This window comes from Hyaena hyaena, unplaced genomic scaffold (genome assembly GCF_003009895.1).
Source record: "Hyaena hyaena isolate Hyena2069 unplaced genomic scaffold, ASM300989v1 scaffold_30, whole genome shotgun sequence".
In the NCBI taxonomy this organism is placed as follows: Eukaryota; Metazoa; Chordata; class Mammalia; order Carnivora; family Hyaenidae; genus Hyaena; species Hyaena hyaena.
In genome coordinates this window covers 1521648-1536007 of record NW_024080662.1, presented here as the reverse complement: position 1 = coordinate 1536007, position 14360 = coordinate 1521648, and the positions used below count along the sequence as shown (strand labels likewise).

Here is a 14360-nt window from a genome sequence, read left to right as displayed (position 1 = left end):
CGCGCGAGGAAGGTTGTCTCGCGATAGCTCAGCTCCCTTCTTGGCCAGGGGAGCCGCAGCAGCTCGAGGACCGACATGGAGGCTCACGAGGACTACGTTTGGCCGCGGGCAACCTCGGAGCTCATACTCCTCCCGGTCACGGGTCTGGAGTGCGTGGGGGATCGGCTGTTGGCGGGTGAGGTTTGGGTTGAGGCGCATGCTAGTGGAGAAGAAACCGTGCGCTCGCGTGGGGCGGGACCGTGAGGACAAAGGGATGCCCCCAAGGAGGAGGACGGGCGGCGGGATGAAACCCGATCGAGGTGGGCGGGAGCCCAGGAGATGGCGGGCAGGAGACCGGCCGGAGGAGCCCTGAAGACAAAAAAACCGATGTGGCTTCCGAGTCCCTTCTTAATCGGCAGCTGACGTGGAAAGAGCAGTGGGGCTGCGGGAAAGTGCGGGGAAACGCAATGGCTTCGGAGGCAGGGCATGGAGGGAGAGAGGTGCCTGGGGCGGAGAGGGGGAGGTTGGGGGTGAGCTCCCCCCAAGGTGGGCTGGTCCTGGGGGTGGTGTGGGCGGGGGGGTGGGGCCCGGGAGCGGGGGTGTGGCCTCCCGGGCCCACGTGAGTATTTTCCTTGGAAAGTGGGGAGGATAAGGATTGAGTGGCGGGAAACTAGAGATGAGACCTTTTTGAATGAGCCAGTGCTTGGGGAGGCAGACGCTGAGGCCCCTTCTGAGATGGTCGCGTCCAGAAATTACGATTTTGATGCCTCTTGGGGGAAGGTCAGGTCGAGAAGTATCGGCCATCAAAGCCCCCGGACCTGAGGCAGCAGACCCCTGGGGAGCATTGAGGCCCGACTGGTAGACACTAGTGACTGATAGTGGTGCTGCTGAGTTTTTTAAGGGTCCTTGAGGCAGGGCACTGGCTGTCAAACCATGAGTGAGCTGCTTCCTATCCTAAGGGAGTGGGTATGTGTGTGGGGAGGTATGACCCAGTTGTGATCTGGTGTGGGGTGGGGCCTCCGGGAGTCCAAGGTTCCTACCATGGGTTAGAGCCCTAAGGCTCCTGCAGGAAGGGATAGGTAGGCAGAAACCCAAAGAACCACAAGAATGAACTAGGAGAAGGGAAGCAGTGAGTTCCAGACAGAGGGTAAACATGCTAAAAGGCTTTGAGGCTGAGAATTTGTTACTTTGGGGGAAAGAGGGAATACCTGTGAGGCTGAGCAGGTGTGGGGTGGGAGAAGTGCTGGAGTAAGGAGCAGAGGCCAGACTGTTTTAGGCCTAGATCTGATTTTATAGTGGTGGTGGAGAGAGGCCCCATGAAGTGTTTTAAGTAGGGAAATGACCTGGGAAATGCAGGTTAGAAAACCCTTCAAGTGAATTCCCCTACTCCTATGACTTCCAGAATGACTTTTAACTTGCTACAATTCTCAGATTCTATCCATGTGTACCTATCACCTGAATTTCCGGCCCTCTTTGCTTATCAGTTCCAGGCCCAAGTACATAGGTGGCTTCATACTGAAATATGAATATGAATATGAATGAGCTCAGCAGAGGGAATAGTAGCCAATCAGGTGCCCAAGCCTGAGCATCTATTTCAGTCCCCAAGCCAGTCTGGTTCATTTTGACTTCATACATGTGGCCTCGGTCTGTTTATTGCCATCATTTGAGGCCATGCGACTTTGTCTCCTAGACCCCCTCAGGAGCATTCTCCCCGCCCATCCTTGAGCTCTGTGTTTCTTACTCCAACCACACAACCTTGCTCACCTCAGGACCATCCGATTTGCTGTTCTATCTGCCAAAAAAGGTTCATCCATCTCCCACATGCCTGCTCTTCCTCTGGTTACCACTGCTTATTGATTCCTCTCAGTCTATATGTTAATTTCTCAAGGTCGTCTCTCCTGACACCCAGTCTGTTTATTTTTTAAATTAATTTAAAAATTTTTTATTTTTGAAGGAGGGAGAGAGAGAGCGCGCAGGGGAGGGGCAGAGAGAGGAGACACAGGATCTGAAGCAGGCTCCAGGCTCTGAGCTGTCAGCACAGAGCACAGCGTGGGGCTTGAACTCACGAACTGTGAGATCATGACCTGAGCCGAAGTTAGATAGTCAACTGACTGAGCCACCCAGGTGACCCTCACCCAGTCTTTAAACGAGACCAGGGTTTCTCAACCTTGGCACTTTTGACATTTTGGCCCAGATCCTTTTTTGTGTGTGGGGCTGTCTGCTTTGCAGGACTTTTAGGAGCATCCCTGGCTTCTACCTCTAGATGCCAGTTAGCATAGCTCCTAGTTGTGACAACCAGACTGTCTCCAGATGTTTGCCAAATGCCTTCTGAAGGCAAAATCCTCTGGAGTAGATTTCCCTCCTTTATATTCTTAAAGTAACCTGTATAGTTCTTTCCTGGAACTTACCAGAGTTACAACAATGCAGTTTACTTGGTGATACTGTTTATTGTCTGCCTGATGGGCAGGAGTCTGGGTCTGTGCTGGTCTTAACTCACTACTCCAGCATGTAGTTAGTTTCTTGTCTGGTTAATAATGAATACTCAGTGAATGTCTACTGAGTGTTGAAAGATTGAGATTACAAGCTAAGAATAGCATGAGGGACTGTTAGTGTCATCTCAGATTAAGAGGTGATATCCTGGGCCAAAGTCACAGCAGTGGGGAGGATTTGCAAAATTTTTAGAAAATGAGGACACGGAACATGAGAAGATATTGGAAGTTTAGAGGAGTAAGTGGTGAGCTTCCTGCTTTGGGGCTGGGGCTGAGTAGAGGGTGGTGGTAATGGTTGAGTGAACTTGAAAGTGAGCTAGTAGAGTGGGAGGTGCTTGCAGGGCAGTCAGGAGGTGGCTGAGGGTCATGGGAACCTTGGCTGTCAAAGTGGGGGCTGCCTTTCCTAGTGGTTCTTCCCATCAGTGTTGAACGTGATCACATCTGAGCTTTAAGGAAGAAGCTTCTGGAAATCCAGGGGTTGTTCTGCTGTGGGGCCAAGGTGGGAAGAGGGCGTGTAGAAGCAGATGAGGCTGAGGATTTGGGGAGAAAGACTGATGTATGAAAAGTTTGAGGAAGTCAGGTTGAACTGAGTATCTGGAAATGACTGGTAGGCATCTGAATGCCAGCACTGAAAGTCCAGCTTAAGCTGAGGCCAGGGAGTTTCCAGGGTTCAATCCTGCAGGATTGTGTGTTCTAATGCATTTGTAGGCTACATGCCAGAGTTTTCCCTGCCCTCATCTCTTCATAACTTATCAGAGTTGAGGTTCTGATGTGGCTCTCTGCCTCTGTCTAGGTGAGGGCCCGGATGTCCTGGTGTACAACCTCGATTTTGGTGGCCATCTGCGGATGATGAAGCGCGTGCAGAACCTGCTTGGCCACTATCTTATCCATGGGTTCCGGGTACGACCAGAACCAAATGGAGACGTTGACTCGGAGGCTATGGTGGCTGTGTTTGGGAGCAAGGGACTTCGAGTTGTGAAAGTTAGCTGGGGACAAGGCCGCTTTCGGGAGCTCTGGCGCTCTGGCCTGTGGAACATGTCTGACTGGATCTGGGATGCACGTTGGCTTGAGGGGAACATGGCCCTAGCCCTGGGCCATAACTCAGTAGTGCTATACGACCCTGTGGTAGGGTGCATGCTGCAGGAGGTGCCCTGCACAGACAGGTGTACCCTCTCCTCAGCCTGTCTGATTGGAGACACCTGGAAGGAGCTGACCATAGTGGCGGGTGCTGTTTCCAATCAGCTCCTTGTCTGGTACCCAGCAGCTGCTTTAATAGATAATAAGCCTGTGGCCCCTGACCGACGGGTCAGTGGGCATGTGGGTGTCATCTTCAGCATGTCGTACCTGGAAAGTAAGGGCTTGTTGGCCACAGCTTCAGAAGACCGAAGTGTCCGCATTTGGAAGGTGGGTGACCTGCGGGTGCCTGGGGGTCGGGTACAGAATATTGGGCACTGCTTTGGGCACAGCGCCCGTGTATGGCAGGTCAAGCTCCTAGAGAATTACCTTATCAGTGCTGGAGAGGACTGTGTCTGCTTGGTATGGAGCCACGAAGGTGAGATCCTCCAGGCCTTTCGGGGCCACCAGGGTCGTGGCATCCGGGCTCTAGCTGCCCATGAGAGGCAAGCCTGGGTGGTCACTGGGGGCGATGACTCAGGCATCCGGCTGTGGCACCTTGTAGGGCGTGGGTACCCGGGTTCGGGGGTCTCAGCTCTCTGCTTCAAGTCCCGTAGCAGACCAGGCACCCTCAAGGCTGTGACGCTGGCTGGCTCATGGCGACTACTGACAGTGACTGATACAGGGGTCCTGTATCTCTATGACTTTGAGGTCAAGTGCTGGGAGCAGCTGCTGGAGGATAAGCGCTTCCAGTCCTACTGCCTCCTGGAGGCAGCCCCTGGTCCTGAGGGCTTCGGACTGTGTGCCATGGCCAATGGGGAGGGTCGTGTCAAGGTTGTTCCCATCAACACTCCAACTGCAGCCGTGGACCTGACCCTGTTCCATGGGAAAGTGCATAGTCTGAGCTGGGCCCTGCGTGGCTATGAGGAGCTCCTGTTGCTGGCATCGGGCCCTGGTGGCGTGGTGGCGTGCCTGGAAATCTCAGCTGCGCCTTCCGGCAAAGCCATCTTTGTAAAGGAACGTTGCCGGTACCTGCTGCCTCCAAGCAAGCAGAGATGGCACACATGCAGTGCCTTCTTACCCCCTGGTGACTTCCTGGTATGTGGGGACCGCCGGGGCTCTGTGTTGCTGTTCCCCTCCAGACCAGCTCTGCTCAAGGATCTTGGGATTGGGGGCAAGGCCGGAGCTATCACTGGAGCACTTGAAGCAGGTAGTGGCAGTGGTGGGGATGAAACTGAGTGGGGCCCTGTGTCCACCCTCCCTTCTCTGCATGGGAAGCAGGGTGTGACCTCGGTCACCTGCCATGGCGGCTACGTGTATACCACAGGGCGTGATGGCGCCTATTACCAGCTCTTTGTGCGAGGTGGCCAACTCCAGCCAGTCCTGAGGCAGAAGTCCTGTCGAGGCATGAACTGGGTGGCTGGGCTCCGGATGATGGCTGACGGGAGTATGGTCATCCTGGGTTTCCATGCCAATGAGTTTGTGGTGTGGAGTCCCCGGTCCCATGAAAAGCTGCACATCGTCAACTGTGGTGGAGGGCACCGCTCCTGGGCCTTCTCTGATACCGAGGCGGCTATGGCCTTTGCCTACCTCAAGGATGGGGATGTCATGCTGTACCGGGCTCTGGGTGGCTGTACCAGGCCACACGTGATTCTCCGGGAGAGCCTGCATGGCCGTGAGATCACTTGTGTAAAGCGTGTGGGCACCATCACTCTGGGACCTGAATTTGAAATGCCCAGCTTCATGCAGCCTGACCACTTGGAGCCCGGCAGCGAGGGGCCTGGCCTGATTGACATTGTCATCACATGCAGCGAGGACACCACTGTCTGTGTCCTGGCACTCCCCACAGCCACTGGCTCGGCTCACGCACTTACAGCGGTTTGTAATCACATATCCTCGGTGCGTGCGCTGGCTGTGTGGGGCATTGGTGCCCCAGGTGGCCCTCAGGATCCTCGGCCAGGCCTGACCGCTCATGTGGTCTCTGCGGGGGGCCGGGCTGAGATGCATTGCTTCAGCATCATGGTCACCCCAGACCCCAGCACCCCAAGCCGCCTCGCCTGCCACGTCATGCACCTTTCGTCGCACCGGCTAGATGAGTACTGGGACCGGCAGCGCAATCGGCACCGGATGATCAAGGTGGATCCAGAGACCAGGTGATGTGCACTGCTAGGTGGGAGCATAGGGTGGTGTCATGCAGGGCAAGCCCCTTACAGCTGCTCCCAGGCTTGCCCTGACTGACCCCAGTGTGTTGTCTCTGCAGGTATATGTCCCTAGCTATGTGTGAGTTTGACAAGCCTGGCCTTGGGCCCCTTGTGGCTGCAGCTTGCAGTGATGGAGCAGTGAGGTGAGAACTGGGGGGGCCTCAGGCCAAGAGACAAAGGCTGGAAGGTTTCCAGAATGGGTTCTGAGCTGGGCCACCCTCCGCCCCCCAGGCTCTTTCTTTTGCAGGACTCAGGGCGGCGGCTGCAGCTCCTGGCTGAAACCTTCCACCACAAGCGGTGTGTCCTTAAGGTCCACTCCTTTACACATGAGGCACCCCACCAGCGGCGGTGAGAGAGGCTGCATGAGGATCCTGCATGGGCCAGGTGGGGGCTCCTGTTGCTTTCCATCCCCCTCACTGACCCGACTGCCTTCCCCCTGGCTCCCAGGAGGTTGTTCCTGTGCAGTGCAGCCACTGATGGCAATCTGGCCTTCTGGGATCTCACTACCGTGCTGGACCACGGTTCCACTGCCCTGGAGCCTCCAACAGACCCTGGACTTCCCTACCGTGAGTAGCTAGTGTACAACCATGGCTGTCCCCCACTACCTCCCACTTTGCCTTCACCCATGTGGCAGGCCCCTGATGACCGTCTTCTTTCTCCAGGACTGGGCACTCCCTGCCTGACCCTCCAGGCTCATAGCTGTGGCGTCAACAGCCTGCACACCTTGCCCACACGTGAGGGCCACCTTGTGGCCAGTGGCAGTGAGGATGGCTCCCTCCATGTCTTTGTGCTGGCTGTCGAGGCACCAGAGCTGGAAGAGGCTGTGGGGGGTGCTGAGTTGGTGCCCCAGTTGCATGTGCTAGAGGAATACTCTGTCCCCTGTGCACATGCTGCCCATGTGACAGGCCTCAAGATCCTAAGTCCAAGCCTTATGGTCTCGGCCTCCATTGACCAACGGCTGACCTTCTGGCGTCTGGGGCATGGTGAACCCACCTTCATGAACAGTACCGTGTACCATGTCCCAGATGTGGCTGACATGGACTGCTGGCCTGTGAGCCCTGAGTTTGGCCACCGCTGTGCTCTTGGGGGCCAGGGGCTTGAGGTTTACAACTGGTATGATTGAAGTGTCCCGTGGTGGCCGGCATGCTGGGCATGTGGCCTGCTCGCAGACAGTGTGGAACAGGAGCAACTGTCTGTGCCCATCCCCAGTGTGCCTTGAGGGGAGGAGGCGGCAGCCGTGGGTTCCTGAAGTCAGAGCAGGAGCTGGAGGTGAGTAGGGTGCTGTCTGGGCAGACCAAAAATACGCCCTACTGTGTATAACGGGACCAGGCTTTGTAACAGAAGTTATTTATTTTTGGCTGCAGGTCCCTAACAAAATCTGTGTATTTTTTTTTCCAGGTAATGACTTTGTAAACATTCCTAGGTAGTGGGGGTCTCTGTGGCCTTAGATATGGTTCAGTGGAGGGAGGCCCAGCGTGGCTAGGCCAGTGTGAAGCACTTCACGCACGGCCTGCAGAAGCTGGAGACGGGCAAACATTTGACCAAACAGGTGTGGTCGAGGCTCCTGGAGGAAAGAAGGGGCCTCCTGGTTTCGTCCTTTGCTTCCTTTGCACCCCTGCAACCCCTCCACCCCCTTTTGCTGTGCACTTACTCCTAGGATGTGTATGCGGTTATAGTAGGAGCTGAAATCCATGCTGAGCTGCACCAGGAACTTGCACATCTAGAGACAGAGACTGAGTCACTGGCTGATCTTTCTGATCTTGTGCCCAACCCCAAATAAAGCATTGAGTGTGTGGTGTCTGTCCCGATCTCGTCTGCCTCACCGTCTCTGTGCGAGTAGTCGCGTGCAGCCCTGGGGCTGTACATGCCAGGGCTGCTGTCTGGCTCAGCAGGTCTGGGAAGGGGAGGATGCCATTGAAGAGTAGGAGCCACTCACCCTGGGAGGAAGAAGGGCGCTAGGATGTGAGGTCCCAACCTCCTGCGGGTGCCCAACTACCCGGGGAGGGCACTCACCTCATCCTGTAGCAGTGAGAAATCGAGACTGCTCACAGGTGGAAAAGTGGGGTACAGACCTCGTTCCATGCTGTGTTTGTACCCCTCAAACAGTGTGGCAAGACGGGCACAGTTATACATGACGAAGGTGCCACTCTTGGTGCCCTTTGTGGAAACGCTGCCGTCGGCCAGGGCCAGCAGAAGCTGAGGAATGGGGGCACAGCTGCAGCCACCACACGAGCTGTCTAAGCCCCGATCCTGTAGGCCTCCCCAGCTCACCTGACTCTGTGGGGCTGTGCTGAGCATCTCGAACTTGATGGTGGCCACGGAGAGAATGCTGAAGACCTCTGTCCAGGCTGGGTCTGAGGGAGTGAAGTCAGTTGGTCTCCACAGGCAGGGAAGTAGATGAGCCGCCCCTCCCGCAGAGCACAGCGAGGGGCTCCCGGGGCGCACCTTGTGCTAGGTCCCTGCCGTGCTTCACCGCTGACGCCTTGCATACCTGGGCATGCCGGAGCCTGTGCTGGGAGAAGAGTGAGCAGAGGGCCCACCGGGCATCCCCCCAGGGCAGGTGGGGTGGTGAGTTCCCTCCCACCCCTACCCACCTCCAACTACCCTGACTCAGCCTTCCTTCCAGCCTCACTCACTTGTAGTACTCAGGGGCAGTGAGGGTGCCTGGTGCACCAGCCACTTTCACTGGGCCACAAACCAGGTGCTTCTGTCAGGAAGAGAACAGGCACTCAGCCAGGTGGCAAGCCCCTCCAGCACTGTATCCTTAGAGGAACCTAAATCTGGTACCTGGACTCCCCCAGCCTTTTACTGCTAGGCCCTGTGTCCCCTTTCAAGCCCACTGTCAGGACAGTTTCATCAGTATTCTCTGGGATGTGCCTCTGGACCCCACCTTCTCTCAGGATGCTCACAACCTGCGGCAAGTGCCCACCCACCAAGCCTAACCTCCCCACCATGGTCAGGTGTCACGTATGGACTCACGGGCTAACAGGACCCTTTAGGGTTTTCAAGGGCCCTCAGGTTGGTGATGTAGGGAGAAAGCCACTAAACATACCTGTGTGAGAGGAGCCTGGTCATCCAGCTTCCGCCAAAGCAGGTCCACCTTTTGCTGCTGGAACTCTTCCTCACAGCTCACTACGTGCACAACTATGCAGCTGTCCGCGTTAGCATCTGGGGCCGGAGCCTACAGTGTGTAGGAAGGACACTCACCGAATGGAAAGAGGACATTCAGCTAGCCAGTCTCAGCCTACAGGGTCGGATCAGTCACTAACCAGGGGCGGAGGGCTGTCCCCAGGCCAGCAGCGCGAAGCCTCCTGCAGCTCGGCCAGCACTGAGAGCAGATCCTCAGTCACTGCAGAGATCACAGGTGCGTTGAGGCTAGCCAGGAGCAGAGTCCCCACCCTCCCTCCAGCCCTGCGAGGCTCCAGCTCCTACCCAGACACTTGTCCAGGTTGGGGTCGTAGCCAGCCGCACGTCCCCGTTCTTGCACCAGCTCCTTTAGGCACACTGTGCCTAGGACGCCGGGGGGCAGGGCTCCCCGGTCCCGGGCAGGGCTAAGCTCTGCAAGCGCGCGATTCCTCAGGGCTTCAGTGGCGGCTCTCTCCGAGGCAGCGGGCCAGTCCACGTGCAGCTGCTGCAGGAAGGTGGGCATGTGCGGGTCTCGGACGGCGGGCACCAGGCGCACACTCTCCCTGCAAAGTGAAGGCGGCCGCCTCAGCTCTTTCACCCGCCGCAGCTCTCCCTACTTCCCACCCGCAGATGCTCCCCGCCCAGCATCCTCCCCACACCCACACACCACCCCCACCCGGCCCCGCACCGCGCTCACCCGTGAGCGCGCAGAGCTCGCGCCAAATGATCGGCCACGAGCACGGCGCGCAGCTGGCTCAGGCGGAGCGCGCCCGGGGCACTGCGCAGCGCCGGGCAGTGAAGGACGACGCGCGGGCCCGGCGCGGCGGGCGCGGCGGGCGCGACATAGGAGGCTACGGCGCCGAGCACGCGCTCGAAGACGGCGGGCCGCTGCAGCTGGAGCGCCAGACCCGCGGGGGTTGGCGCGCAGCGCAGCACCGGGGCCACGCCGGGACCCTGCAGGCCGGCGACTGCAAGGACCACACGCTCGGGCACCTGCGAGAGGAAGGGCGATGAGCGGGCTGCGGCGCTGCCCGTGGCCGCATGTCCTCACCCGGGTCGCGCCCACCTGTCCGTCTCCGAAGCGCGCTTGTAATGCGGGCCGTGGCGCCAGGAAGTCTCGGGCACGCAGGTGGCGGGCGCGCGTCTCCTTGAACCACACGGGGTCGCCAGGCCCCAGGGCCGTGTTGAGGGCCCCTAGCGTCTCTCCGACCCCTAGGCGCCCCGTCGCCATGGCGACCGGAAGGAGCCAGCGAAACCGGAAGCAAAACGCCAGGAGGCCGAACTTCCGGGAGGGTCGACAGGCCAGGGCGCGTATCCGGTGGCAGTCCCAGAGCTGACAGGTGCGCCAGAGGGAACCGTGGCAGCCGCTTTCGACCTTCGGCTCCAGCTCTCCCTCTGCGTGGCCCGTCTTGCCCTGTCCGGCCTCGGGTCCGAAATCTCGGGGTCCATCTTAGACCTAGAGTTCTGTCGCCACCTGTATTAGCAACCGGGATCCTCGTTACTGGGTGGAGCCCAGATCAGAGTATTTCTCCCGTTGAAGTTTTACCTCTGTATTTGTGATTTTTCATTCCCCACCTTTGATACGTGATCAGACGTCAAAAGTTCCAAGTAAATTTAGTGGACTAGGGCAGATAACATTAAAGCCAGCCAACATTTCACGACCACCTAAAAACTCATTTTAAAAAGAATTCGTGTTCTGCAGTTTCAGGTTATTTACAAGCATGTACTCCTCTGCGATTTGGGTCATCTTTACATCTGATAAATGCTTACTCTGGTAGAATTACTTTGAGTTTTGAGGAATTAGATCCATCACGATAGTTTCCAGAATTGCCAGCGTATAATGCTTTTCTTTTAACCTTGTGTACTTTCGCAGGGATCCTCCGGCTTCCTGGTTTAGGCAAAGAGCCATTCTGGGCCAAACAATGTGACCATGAGAAGCCCCAGCTAAAAGATTGCTCCCAGTTGGAGCATCCCACTCCACTAGAGAGAGAAAGCTTTTTTCTGTCCCAAGGGCTCCTGAATATTTTCACTTCACTGTACCTTAAATCCCCTTTTCTTCTATTTTTTTTTTTCCTTTTTTTAATGGAGATTGAACCTAATACAGCACCCAGTGCTGGAAAACCTATGATTTCTGCTCTGGAGCAGTGAGAATACCTGGGGCTCAGAAAGGAGAGAACCCTAGAAAGGGGCAGCAAAAGTTTGGCAAGACTCCTTCCTGGGCCAGGGCTGCAAGGCCCTGCTGGGATCACAGAAAGAGCACTGGGCGGACACGACATTCCCGATGGCTTCTTGGGTGCCCACTCAACGGGAGTGATCGTGTCATTCCAAAGCGCTTTCCATTCCGCAGGCGCATGACCCTGGGACAGCTGCTAAAACAGGGTTAGGGACTGGAGGCCGAGCTGGGGGACTTCAGCTACTCTCGGTACACGAAGACGGTTGGGGTGGGTTTTCCCCAGGAAGTGAAGGGCTATCTTTAGCGAGCTGCGGTGGCCCTGTGGGACTCACCGCGATCGCAGCCCTGTCCAGAGGCCCTGGGAACGCCCTCCCTTGTCAATCTTACTCCAGGTTCCAGAGATGACCACAATCCTGGCTCTCCGACGTCTACGCCCACCACTTCCAGGCTGAGGGAGCACCTGAGACAGGGGCGGAGACCAAAGCGACCCAGTAAGTATGTCTAGGGGTCAGAGGCTGGCCCACCCCACCTAGGCCAGGACGCTGCTCTGGCAGGAGAGCAGGGAACGAAATCCAAGCGCAGCTGGAATGCTCTGGAGACAACAGCTGCTTTTGGGATTCCGTTGCCCGCTGTCCAGCCGTGGCGGGTGGGAATGACCCCGGAGTGTGGGGGAGGTCCCTTGTCTTGGGGCCAGATCAGGCCTCCCCCCATTCCTAGTACCAGGAGACGGACCTACGAGTGGGCGGTAAATCAGAGTGTAGTGGGAACGAGGCTCTCACCTGGGCCCCCAAACAATCGGAAGGTTGGTGGGGGTCTCCCCTGGGACCGGTCCAGATCCGGATTAGATCCGCAGGGTAGGATTATTCCTGTTGGTCCCATGAAGCCAGGCCACCGGTGCGGTGACAGTGGCGGGGAGGGCTTCGGGATCAGCCTAGAGGGAAGCTCAACCGTGGGGCCGGAGAGGAAGTAAACCCGCGCGCCCGCGTCGGGGACACCCCCGCACCCCGAGCCCTTTGTCCCGTGACTCTGCCAGCGCCCGAAGCGCTAGGGACCCAATGGCGGCGATAGGACCCCCGGGAAGCCATTGCGACCGTCCTCCGCTGTGCCGAACCTCCCTCCCGGCCCCGTGGGTAGCAGACGCGTCAACATTCCCTTGAGGCCACGACACGGTGGGGGCGCGAAGATGCCCGAAACCCGCGCGGGCGCCAGCGACTCTCGCGCCAGTAGGCCCTCTGATTCGGCTCAAGACGGGGGAGTCGGGGAATTCTTGGGCCGCGAGCAGAGTGAGCGACGACAGGGCGATGCTCCAGCAGCTGTCTAGTTCAATATCTGGTCCCGTTCGGCCCGATGGGTCCCACCCGAACAGCTACAATCACCCTACCACGGCGTCCCCTTCCGCTTGGTGGGTCCGCAGATTTGGAGCCATTTTAAGGCGAAACCAATCAGCCACGCCCCCTCGCGCTCCCGAGAAGCCAATCCACGCGCGGCCACGCCCCGGGAGACGCGCGGCGACGACGCCAACGGTCGCGCGGGTGACGGTTGGGGAGGGGCGTGATTCTCAGAAGAGCGGGGGAAACCTGAGCTGGCCGCTCCGCCCTCGGAACCCGACGCCCCAAAGCCTGGGATTAGGGGCTTGGATGCTGGCCCCACGCCCAGGCCAGGTGTGCGGGACTCGGCCAGGTGCGCCGAAGCCCCGCCTCAAGCCCCGGGAGCCCTACGTTAATGTCTGAGGGCCGGGAACCAAGCGGCGGCGGGGGCCCAGGCAGCGCTCTGAGGCCGGCCATGCCACCAGGTGTCTGGCTCCCCCAGGACGGTCTGTGGGGGCCTGGGGCGGGGCGGGCGGCAGGTGCAGACACCAGAGCCGCGCAAGGGGACGGGCCCTCCTGGGACAGTTGTCACCGGCCGGCTCCCTCAAAATCCCGCGCTGGGGCAGCCGACCTGCGCGGTGCCCTCCGAGACACAGGGGGGCGCTGTCAGGGCGCTGCGGAGAACTTCGCCACGACTCTGACCTAGCTCAGGCCTCCTTCCACGCGGGTCCGCCATGGTCGCCTCGTTCGCCCTTCGCGGCCTGTGCCGAGCTCGAGCCGCCCTGCGCTGTAACCCCGCAGAGCTGCTGTGGTGAGCCCGGACCCAGCGTCCCCGATTCTCCCGCCCCCCACGGCCAGCGATCCCGGCCCCGCCTCCACCCCCCCCCCCACCCGGCGCCCTAGAACCTGAGCATACCCCTCTGCAGGACCCCAAGGCGAGGGCATCGGCTCACGCCAGCTGACGATGAGCTGTATCAGCGGACGCACATCTCTCTGCTGCAACGCGAGTCCCCGCAATTCATGTATATCGACAGCTACAGCAACCGCGGCTTCATGGTCAACGGCAATCGTGTGTTTGGGCCCTGCGCGCTGCTCCCGCACTCGGTGGTGCAGTGGAACGTGAGCAGTGAGGAAGTAGAGGGCCAGAGTCCCAGCCCTGTCCCCTGATTCTGTCCCTGACAAACTTGGCTTTTCCGTTGCCCCTTTGTGGAGCAGGTAAGGGCTCTGTGGGGAAAACTGCGCAAACTTGTACGTAATTTGCCTCCTCCCAACACAGGTAGGAACTCACCAGGACATCACCGAAGAAAGCTTCTCTCTCTTCTGGTTGCTGGAGCCGAGAATAGGTAGGACGGTTGAGGTGCTTCCAGCCCCAGCAAACCACCCCGCTCTAGCCTCCCAACCGACCCGCCGTTGCTTAATCATGGCTCTTTCCCTAGAGATTGTTGTGGTGGGCACCGGAGACCGAACTGAACGGCTGCAACCCCAGGTGATGCAAGCCATGAGGCAGCGGGGCATCGCCGTGGAAGTGCAGGACACGGTAAGTCCTGCCACTTGGGAGTGCTGAGCAGGGCCCAGGGCTTATCCCTAGCCAAGCTGATGCAGGCTTTCTCTTTGCAGCCCAATGCCTGTGCCACTTTCAACTTCCTGTGTCATGAAGGCCGAGTGACAGGAGCCGCCCTTATCCCTCCACCTGGAGGGACTGTGCTCACAACTTTGGCACAACCTGCAGAATGAGCCGCCAGGAACTGACCTAACCTGTCCAGGAGGGCAGTGGCGCTTTTGCAGTGCGCAGGGGTTTCCAGCCCTTTCACTAGCCCCACCCCTTTGGCATTGTAACACTTGTCTTTCTAGCCAACAAGTTAATAATTTAATCCACATCTTCCATTTTGTTCTAGTGTACCGCTGGTGAGGAGCTACTTGGCTCTTTGGGCTTTTGGGGGGGATAGGTTGCAAAAAAAAAAAACACAAGGGA

The 14360-nt window shown here is 58.3% G+C and overlaps 3 protein-coding genes across 7 annotated transcripts; 2 read left to right on the top strand and 1 right to left on the bottom strand.

Moving 5' to 3' along the window:
- The first annotated feature begins 5 nt into the window (after positions 1-5).
- WDR6 (WD repeat domain 6) lies at positions 6-7590 on the top strand. Of its 3 annotated transcripts, XR_005527688.1 has the most exons (8): positions 11-175; positions 3262-5734; positions 5842-5925; positions 6014-6130; positions 6230-6348; positions 6445-7051; positions 7181-7331; positions 7440-7590. XR_005527688.1 is itself a non-coding variant. In XM_039227999.1 (6 exons), exons 1-6 carry the CDS (start codon positions 76-78, stop codon positions 6903-6905), a joined length of 3354 nt encoding a protein of 1117 aa, XP_039083930.1. In that variant the 5' UTR covers positions 11-75; the 3' UTR covers positions 6906-7220. The 3 variants fall into 3 exon arrangements, 2 of the variants coding, with proteins under 2 accessions (XP_039083931.1, XP_039083930.1); XM_039227999.1 differs by lacking the exon at positions 7440-7590 and having other exon boundaries at positions 6445-7220; XM_039228000.1 differs by lacking the exons at positions 5842-5925; positions 7181-7331; positions 7440-7590 and having other exon boundaries at positions 6-175; positions 6030-6130; positions 6445-6560.
- On the bottom strand, positions 7207-12132 carry DALRD3 (DALR anticodon binding domain containing 3). 3 transcript variants are annotated; one of them, XM_039228008.1, is made up of 14 exons: positions 12085-12132; positions 11469-11541; positions 9975-10382; positions 9606-9901; positions 9215-9471; positions 9052-9131; positions 8835-8963; positions 8419-8489; positions 8228-8289; positions 8054-8136; positions 7796-7978; positions 7606-7719; positions 7434-7502; positions 7207-7346 (listed from the first exon to the last, which is right to left on the bottom strand). In XM_039228008.1, exons 3-14 carry the CDS (start codon positions 10137-10139, stop codon positions 7227-7229), a joined length of 1629 nt encoding a protein of 542 aa, XP_039083939.1. In that variant the 5' UTR covers positions 10140-10382; positions 11469-11541; positions 12085-12132; the 3' UTR covers positions 7207-7226. The 3 variants fall into 3 exon arrangements, with proteins under 3 accessions (XP_039083939.1, XP_039083937.1, XP_039083938.1); XM_039228006.1 differs by having other exon boundaries at positions 7207-7502; positions 12085-12130; XM_039228007.1 differs by lacking the exons at positions 11469-11541; positions 12085-12132 and having other exon boundaries at positions 7207-7502; positions 9975-10391.
- Positions 12133-12776: 644 nt separating this feature from the next.
- NDUFAF3 (NADH:ubiquinone oxidoreductase complex assembly factor 3) lies at positions 12777-14272 on the top strand. Its single transcript, XM_039228011.1, has 5 exons — positions 12777-13199; positions 13315-13507; positions 13665-13731; positions 13825-13925; positions 14006-14272. The coding sequence occupies exons 1-5, from the start codon at positions 13123-13125 to the stop codon at positions 14120-14122; spliced, it is 555 nt and encodes a 184-aa protein (XP_039083942.1). The 5' UTR covers positions 12777-13122; the 3' UTR covers positions 14123-14272.
- Positions 14273-14360: the final 88 nt, after the last annotated feature.

Excerpts from the sequence above, each read along its gene's own strand:
- DALRD3 (XM_039228006.1), bottom strand. The coding sequence starts at position 10,139 with ATGGCGACGGGGCGCCTAGGGGTCGGAGAGACGCTAGGGGCCCTCAAC. Across the intron at positions 9,902-9,974 it reads CGCGCTTCGGAGACGGACAG|GTGCCCGAGCGTGTGGTCCT; the intron begins GTGGGCGCGACC and ends TTCCTCTCGCAG. Across the intron at positions 8,137-8,227 it reads CGGCAGGGACCTAGCACAAG|ACCCAGCCTGGACAGAGGTC; the intron begins GTGCGCCCCGGG and ends TCACTCCCTCAG.
- NDUFAF3 (XM_039228011.1), top strand. The coding sequence starts at position 13,123 with ATGGTCGCCTCGTTCGCCCTTCGCGGCCTGTGCCGAGCTCGAGCCGCC. Across the intron at positions 13,200-13,314 it reads AACCCCGCAGAGCTGCTGTG|GACCCCAAGGCGAGGGCATC; the intron begins GTGAGCCCGGAC and ends ACCCCTCTGCAG. Across the intron at positions 13,926-14,005 it reads CCGTGGAAGTGCAGGACACG|CCCAATGCCTGTGCCACTTT; the intron begins GTAAGTCCTGCC and ends TTCTCTTTGCAG.
- WDR6 (XM_039227999.1), top strand. The coding sequence starts at position 76 with ATGGAGGCTCACGAGGACTACGTTTGGCCGCGGGCAACCTCGGAGCTC. Across the intron at positions 5,735-5,841 it reads AAGGTGGATCCAGAGACCAG|GTATATGTCCCTAGCTATGT; the intron begins GTGATGTGCACT and ends TTGTCTCTGCAG. Across the intron at positions 6,131-6,229 it reads GAGGCACCCCACCAGCGGCG|GAGGTTGTTCCTGTGCAGTG; the intron begins GTGAGAGAGGCT and ends CCTGGCTCCCAG.